General features: G+C 59.0%; 1 protein-coding gene across 8 annotated transcripts in view; it reads right to left on the bottom strand.

Annotated features, from left to right (window-relative positions):
* The window catches only part of AKT2 (AKT serine/threonine kinase 2), a 47,482-nt gene continuing 39,929 nt past the window's right edge, over positions 1-7,553 (bottom strand). For all 8 annotated transcript variants that reach the window (XM_045531993.1, XM_045531998.1, XM_045531994.1 and 5 more), the window contains 6 exons: positions 7,054-7,176; positions 5,843-5,971; positions 5,523-5,737; positions 4,865-4,952; positions 4,636-4,738; positions 1-3,459 (listed from right to left, as the gene is read on the bottom strand). In XM_045531993.1, coding sequence (XP_045387949.1) covers positions 3,380-3,459; positions 4,636-4,738; positions 4,865-4,952; positions 5,523-5,737; positions 5,843-5,971; positions 7,054-7,176 — 738 coding nt within the window. In that variant the 3' untranslated portion in view covers positions 1-3,379. The remainder of the gene's footprint in view (positions 3,460-4,635; positions 4,739-4,864; positions 4,953-5,522; positions 5,738-5,842; positions 5,972-7,053; positions 7,177-7,553) is intronic.

Here is a 7,553-nt window from a genome sequence, read left to right as displayed (position 1 = left end):
TGATGGGTCATTAAGGTTTATTACAGCATGTTGGTTGCAGCAAAAGAATGAAACCAAGTAAATTTCTGTCAACAGGGGCAGCTGGATCAGCTGAGGGGCATCCATCCCAAGGAACCCTGGGAAGCAACTGGAAATCGCTCGCTCCCCAAACGCAGAGCAGCTGAGAGAGAACCTTAAGCAACCACCCAACACGTCCTATTAACACACGTATGCTGGCAGGCGCGTGGGTGTGATGTGGCAGGACAGACCCCAGGGGTTGGCATTAAATAGGAGGAAAGGGTCATGCAGGGGAGAAGAGCAGGGAACAACCTGTTTATGACACTGTGTCCATTTGCACAGAGAGGTAACGTGGGTACCAAAACGAGCACTCACAGCCCTGGAATCTGGAGTCATTTTGATTTCCCTGTACTCTTCTGTTTTGTGTTTCTTTTAAATGGCACAGGATGTATACATTATTACACCAACTTGTGAAATTCTTAAAATGCACATTGCAGAAGTGATTATCCACTCAAAATGTAATTGGTAAAATTTTATTAAAACTCTTTTCACTTCTAACTCCCTCTTTGGGACAACTACAGAAGCAAGCACCAGCACATCTAAGGACATACGAGGGCCGCCTGGAAGGTATCCAGCCATGTAATATGAAATAATATGTATTAACACTGGCTAGACACTTTCCAGACAGCCCTCCTATGTTCAATGAAGGGGAGCAGCTGGTTAAATCGCGGGCCCCCATCCCCGTGGAATACGAGACAGCCCCCCTAGAAGAATGAGGTAGCCAGGAATGTGCCCACCCTGGGAAATCTGAGTCACTGCAATGTGAGAAGAAACTTCACACTGGGCATATCAGAGGGCTGGGACTAGAGGGAAGAGTAAAGGCTTTTCTGTTTATTTTATGACCACTGGGGCAGGCTTTTGTAATTAAATTAATAATAAAATCCATATGAACTTGGAAAGAAACAAAACAACAAAAACACAAGGAGTCTTAGCCATAGCTGACTTTTCTCAGTTAGATCTGACTTTTCTGCTGTAAACTCACTTAAAATCTCAGACTCAATGGTTGTGAAGCCCTAGTATCTTATGGCAAAATCTGAAATTAAATTCACCTGTGCCAGGCCCTCCGCGCAGCGGGGAGCAGCTCCGAGGCCTGGGTCTGGAGACGGAAGGATTCCCGCTCGGCCTCCGCCTCCCACTCGGCCTCAGGACCCACGCAGGGGCGCGGCAGGGGCCCAGCACGCAGCCAGGAAAGAGGGGCTGCCGTCAGAGGGTCAGTTCCCAGAGCTGAGGGTGGGCTCGGGTGTCCCCAGCTGACAGCAACTGTGAACACCACTAACACCCCAACTTTGTCCTGGAATTCGGGAGCCTTCTCAGTTACCGTGTAAACATGGAGAAGGGCAATGCCCCACTGCAGGGCCTGGTGGCCGTGTGACATGAACCACTCCGCCTCACACTCAGCTCCAGGACTCAGCACCACCACACGCACCCTCCTTGTTCTGAGCCACTCGAGCCTCCCACCCCGTCCTTTCACCCGCCTCTTTTAGCCTAAGTAGCATCTGAAGGCTGAGAAAGGTCTCCGTCCGCCATACCCAACCCCAGGCACCGGGAGCCTCCCCAGCCCCGCAGCTGCCCCGATGCCATCCCCAGTTCCACCCTCCTGCCCCCTCCAGCCTGGCCTGGTGCACACGCCCACCCCCAGCTGCCCTAGTCCTGAGCTCGTTCCCACCTCCTTGTGCCCCCACGTGTCCCCACCTCCTGGTTGGCCAGGGACCTGTGAAGGGAGCACAGGGGCAGGAAGGAGCTGGTGCCCAGGGAGGGGCCAGCACAAGTGCAGGCTGGGCCCTGGTCTGAAACGAGTGTCTTTATTGCTTGTACCGTACAAATATGAAGGACAAGGAAAGGCCAGTGGGGATGAGGGAGAACCGTCAGGTAAACAACATACACACACAAAAAGGAAAAAAGACCCCCCCACCCCCCCACACCAACCCGCCACCCCACCCCATGATGCCTTTCTGTGAACTGCCCAGTTCAGGAGGTGGGGTGGGGAGGGCAAAACCACAGAAACTAAATTCCAGACACCCAGAGATGTTGGGGAGAAGGGAGGGGCAGGCAGCCGGGGGCTCCCAGGTGGGGCTCCTCCCACAGGGTCCGCACCCCTCCCCCCATGGGATGAAATGCTCGGGCAGGGGGTGGGGGCCCGAGCCCACACACACCATGCACACTTGAGGACACGCAGCCCTCGCACACACACACACCCAACGCACACACACACACCCAAGTGCCTCTGTGTCCCACTGACACACAGTCCGAGGCAGGTACACGTGTATCCACAGCACTGACACGGACTTGCGCTCATGTTCACCTTAAGGCTGCAGAATGTGGGGCCCTGGAGGGAGGAGGGGGTGAGGTGGCCTAGGAGCCTCCCTTCTTGGAGGCCCCCCACTCAACACGTACCAGAGACGTCCACCCCCACCCCAGTCCACGGGGCCCAATACTGTCTCGGTGCGAGATGTGTAACAGCCAGGGATGGTGCCCCTCCGCCCCCAGGCAGAGAGAAGGGGACGATCCCAGGCCACGTGCTCCAGTGGGGCTGGGCCAGGCTGGGGTCCAGCGGGAGGTGAGGCCAGCTGGAAGCCCTGGTAAGGCACGGGACTGAGGGGTGGGCAGGCCAGCCTCCCTCCTGCCTCATCCACAGGGTCAGGAGAGCAGCTTGGGGGAAGGGGGAGCAATGCCCACCCCCCTGGGTCCCTCCTGGTTCCCCACGATGCAGATCCAAGGACCTGGCTCCATTCACAAGGGAGCTCTAACCCCCAGATCCCATGGCTTCCAAGGCCCCCTGCCTGTCCCTGGACATTATTGCTTTTCTGCCCCCATGGGGGGACTGGGGGGTTGCACCGCCCGGAGCCAGGCCACTCCGAGCCTAGACGACAGGGCACGGAAGGCAGCACCACTGTCCGCTGGGCGTCGAATGGCGTCGGGCGGCTCCATCCGGAAGCAGCAGCGTGTGGGCAGGCTGCCCGCGTGGCGCTCTGGCCAGAAATGCAGGCAGGCCCCACGGCGCCACACTTCATGCTTTGCCCCTTGCTGGGGCTTGTGTTGATTAAAAACCTGAATCTCTCCGTCCACCCAACAGCCAGCCCGGTCCTGGGCAGGAGGTGGGGGGTCTCCCATTGCTAGTCTGGGCGCAAAGGTGAGGCTGGAGGCAAGGGCTGCTGGGACCGCTCAGGTGAGTTTGGGAGAGGACTGAAGAGAAACTGGAAATGGGGGCAAGGAGGCGAGGGACAGGGACACAAACCAATAAGGCAAAATGAAAAGTTAAAAAAAAGCCACCCGGGCAGCAGATGGCAGCCATGCGTGCGTCCTGTGGCGGCGGCAGGGCTGCTCACTCGCGGATGCTGGCCGAGTAGGAGAACTGGGGGAAGTGGGTCCGCTGGTCCAGCTCCAGTGAGCCCAGGCTGTCATCTGCGGGGTTGGTGGAGGCAGATTGGGAGGACCGGCCTGCACAGGGCCCGGGCACCCCGCCCAGACGCCCTGGGGAACCGGCCATGGGAAGAACTGCAGTGGGACCACCGTATGAACCCGCAGCCAGAGGGGGCTCCCATGAGGGTGGGGCGGGGAAGGCTCGGCAGCTTCCCTCCTGACCCGCCTCTCAGCCACGCCCCACTCCTCAGGCCAAAGCCCTGGGCAGCCCTGTCTGCAAAGCTACCTGTGCTCTTGCCCACTGGCCCACAGCTCGGTCACTTGACCTTCTGAGCATCCCATCTTCCCCTCTCTCCCTCCCCTGGCCACGCCACTACCATGGCTTACCCCAGATGCCTCCAGCCCAGTCCCTGCCCTGGCCTCCACCCTCACCCCCTCCAGTCCACCCTCCACATGCAGCCAGGGGGACCAGGGGGACTTTCTAAAGCCCTGATGCAACCCTGTCCCTCTCTGCATAAAACCTTCCTATGGCTCCCCATGCAAAAAGTCCCCACTCCTTGCAGGGGCCCCCAAAACCCTCCCACTCTGGCTCCATGCTCTCTTCCCACCCCCATCTTCCCTGACTGCTGCCTGTTCCTTGACCGTGCAATGCTCTCACCCCCCACATGCCACTGCTTCGGCCAGGAATGCATCTCAGTTGACATGTTTGTTTCCTCCTCCAGAAAGCCCTCCCTACCTGCAGGCCAGCTCAGGCATTTCCTGTGGGCTTCCCCAATCCCTGGGCTCCTACATCCTAGCCCTGACTGCTCTGGGCTGTCAGTCACCCCACCTGGACTGGGAGCTCCCCAAGGGTGGGGCCCAGGGCTGGCTCAGCCACTGCTGTGTCTCCAGCACAGCCCAGCCCTTGGCTAGGTTCAGAGCAAGAACTCAAACAACTGTAAAGTCAAGGAACCAATCCCGCCCCAAGGACCCAGGCTATCTGGTGCCCAGAGCTTGCCGCCTGAGCTCTGGAGTATGCTGTAGCCAATGGCTCCTGGCGAGCCTCACTGGGTCCCAGGAGGACCCACAGCAAAAGGCCCTGCAAGGAGAGCTTAGGGCAAGCTTCCCAAACACAGAGAGGGTGGCCTTCAAGGGTCCTTCTGGAGAACTGGGTCAAGTGCAGACCCCACCCCTTTACCACCCACCATGCCCACCAGGCAAGGGGCCCCAGATACTCACAGCGGTCCGGGGGTGTGATTGTGATAGACTGGGCAGTGAATTCATCATCAAAGTACCTTGTGTCGACCTCAGATGTGACCTGAGGTTTGAAGGGCGGCAGGAGCTACGGAGGAGAGAAGCCCAGACTCAGGGACTCTAAGGACAGGAGGCCTCAACCAAGATCACCCATGAGCCGGCCCTTGGAGGCTCCTGCTGGGGGCAGGCAGTGCGCGGGTGGGGGGGGGCTCACCTTCTTCTGTACCACATCCTGCCAGTTGATGCTGAGGAAGAACCTGTGCTCCATGACCTCCTTGGCGTCGCTGGGCCCCCCGCCAAGCCTGGGCAGAGACAGCTGTCAGCACCCACCTCCCAGGGCAGCCAGGTTCTGGGGGACAGGCTTTTGGCACAGGCAGGCCTGAGCCTGCGACGTGTGGGCCCTGCACAGCCTTCAACGACTCTGTCTTGGTCACAAACCACTGCTTCACACAGAAGGACACCCTGAGCCTCGTGCCTGCATCAGAGCCAGGGAGACTGCAACCTCCTGAGGGCTCACAGCCTGCCCGCACCCCAAGACCAGAAACGGAGTTGGGAGGGCAGGCTCGGCAGCAGCCCCGTTCACATCCGGCTCTGCCACGTGCAGTCGGTGATCCCAGGCCAGGCTCGGGGCTGCCCTGCTCCCCAGTGTCCCCACGAAACAAGGCAGTGCAGGGAGAGTGCAGAGGACGGGCCTGGCCCCAAAGTGCTCAGTGCTGGCCATGGGCATTTTCAGCGGCTGTGTGGGGGACAACACACACTGTGACGTGAACCCACGGGTGAATGCACTGGTGGCGGATGCTGACCCCTCCAGGCTGAGGCGCTGGGCTGGGCAGGGCAGGGCAGGGCAGGGCAGGGCAGACACCAGCCCTCACCTCTGCTTAGGGTCCTTCTTAAGCAGCCCAGCAAGCAGGGACTTGGCCTCAGGACTGAGCGTGCGCGGGAAGCGAATCTCCTCCATGAGGATGAGCTCAAAGAGGCGCTCGTGGTCCTGGTTGTAGAAGGGCAGGCGGCCGCACATCATCTCGTACATGACCACGCCCAGCCCCCACCAGTCCACGGCCCGGCCATAGTCGTTGTCCTCCAGCACCTGCGGAAGGAGGGGCAGTGAGGGGCCAGGCAGAATCACAGTCCTGCCCTCGGAGGGTCCCCTCTACCCCAGCCTCACGTGTTCCTGCACCCCCAGCCCCAGTACCTCAGGCGCCAGGTACTCCGGGGTCCCACAGAAGGTTTTCATGGTGGCCCCGTCACTGATGCCCTCTTTGCACAGGCCAAAGTCAGTGATCTTGATGTGGCCATCTTTGTCCAGCATGAGGTTTTCCAGCTGTTGGAGAAGTCAACACATCAGGGGCACGCCCTCCGAGGACTTCCTGTCACCCCAGACCCTCCCTCAAGGGGGTTGTGGCCCAGGGTGGCAGCTGCCATGCCAGGGGCTCCAGGACATCAACTCCCCCATGCCAGGCTGGGCCACAGCACACACGGGGCAAGGCTAAGGCCTCGCCCTCTGAGGCCTGGAGGGGGCCAGACCCAACACCTCCCACCCCTGGCCACTCCCCGGGCTAGCTGGAAAACGACCAGGCAGGGAGAGAGGGGGCCAGGCCTGTCTGTCCGCCGCCCTCATTGTGGGCTGCAGTTTCTTATATTCAGGTGTAAGGGGCACTAGGTTTCTTCTATTTTTTTCTAAGCTTTTTGTCTTTTAATTATGAAATATAAACCAGGGAAGAGCATAAAAAAATAAAACATAAATGGGCAATTCAGTGGGGCCTTTGTGTAACCTCCACCAGGTCAAGAAATAACATTAGTAACCCCCAGAAGCCCCTATGTGCCCCTCCCAGCTACTGCCTGCCCCCCGCTGAGAGGTGACTTGTCCTCCCTTGCTTTTCTTTGCGGACTGTACCACCCACATGTACACACACCTACAGATTCCCCTCGTCTGTTCTGGCTTTTTCCCTTGACATTACCTATGTGTGTAGCTGCAGTTTGTTCCCTAACTGCTGCACGGAAGCCCCTGTGTGAATACACCAATTCTCTGGGCTGCTTCCAGTTTGGGCTAGCGCGAACTGTGCTCCTCTGAGCCTGTATCTACACTCTCTGAGGTGCACACGTGTCCCCGTTTCTGTTGTGCACTCAGCTTTGGTGGACACTGTCAAATTATCTTCTAAATTAGAGCTTGTGCCAATTTACACCCCTGTCAGCCTAGGAGCGTTCACAGGAGGCGCAGAAGGGTCCCGAGAGCGGGGCTGCCTGCTGCAGAGCCGCCGCCCTGGGCCTTGCTGGGGAGCTCAGCACGTCAGGGCAGAGGCCTGATCCCAGCCTCCCTGCTGTGAGTCCCGCGCGTGTGCCACGGGCCAGCCTGGAACCTCTGTGTGTTTGTCCCCCCGCCCCCCCCGCCAGCCACACACCAACCTTGATGTCACGGTACACCACATCCCGTGAGTGCAAGTACTCAAGAGCTGAGACAATCTCTGCGCCATAAAACCGGGCCCGCTCCTCCGTGAAGACACGCTCCCGGGACAGGTGGAAGAACAGCTGCCGGAGGAAGGGGTGGGGAGAGGAAGTCAGACCCCCAGCCCAGAGAGAAGGGCAGTGACACTTGTTCCATGAACTGGCAAGTGCCAGCAAGAGAGACCAAGGGAGGGACAGTGGGTAGAGAAGAGCAAGGACCAGCCAGTTGGTGCCAATAAGAGTATAACGGAGGGACAGCCTGAGGCAGGCCAGGGAGGCAGCAAAGAGGAACATGAGTCCTAAGCAAGTGACAGGAAGCCTCAGTGAGCCCAAATGGGACAGATGAAGCAAACAACCGATCTCAATCCAGGCAGCTGCATCTGCCTGCGTACAGAAGGGTGCCAGAGACCAGTGGGTGACAGAAGTGTGAACTCAGCGCAGGCAGTGGCTGAACTTAACTG

Source organism: Lemur catta, chromosome 19 (genome assembly GCF_020740605.2).
Source record: "Lemur catta isolate mLemCat1 chromosome 19, mLemCat1.pri, whole genome shotgun sequence".
Taxonomy (NCBI): domain Eukaryota; kingdom Metazoa; phylum Chordata; class Mammalia; order Primates; family Lemuridae; genus Lemur; species Lemur catta.
Note: the sequence above shows the minus strand (reverse complement) of the source record. Positions and strands in the feature narration are given on the sequence as shown.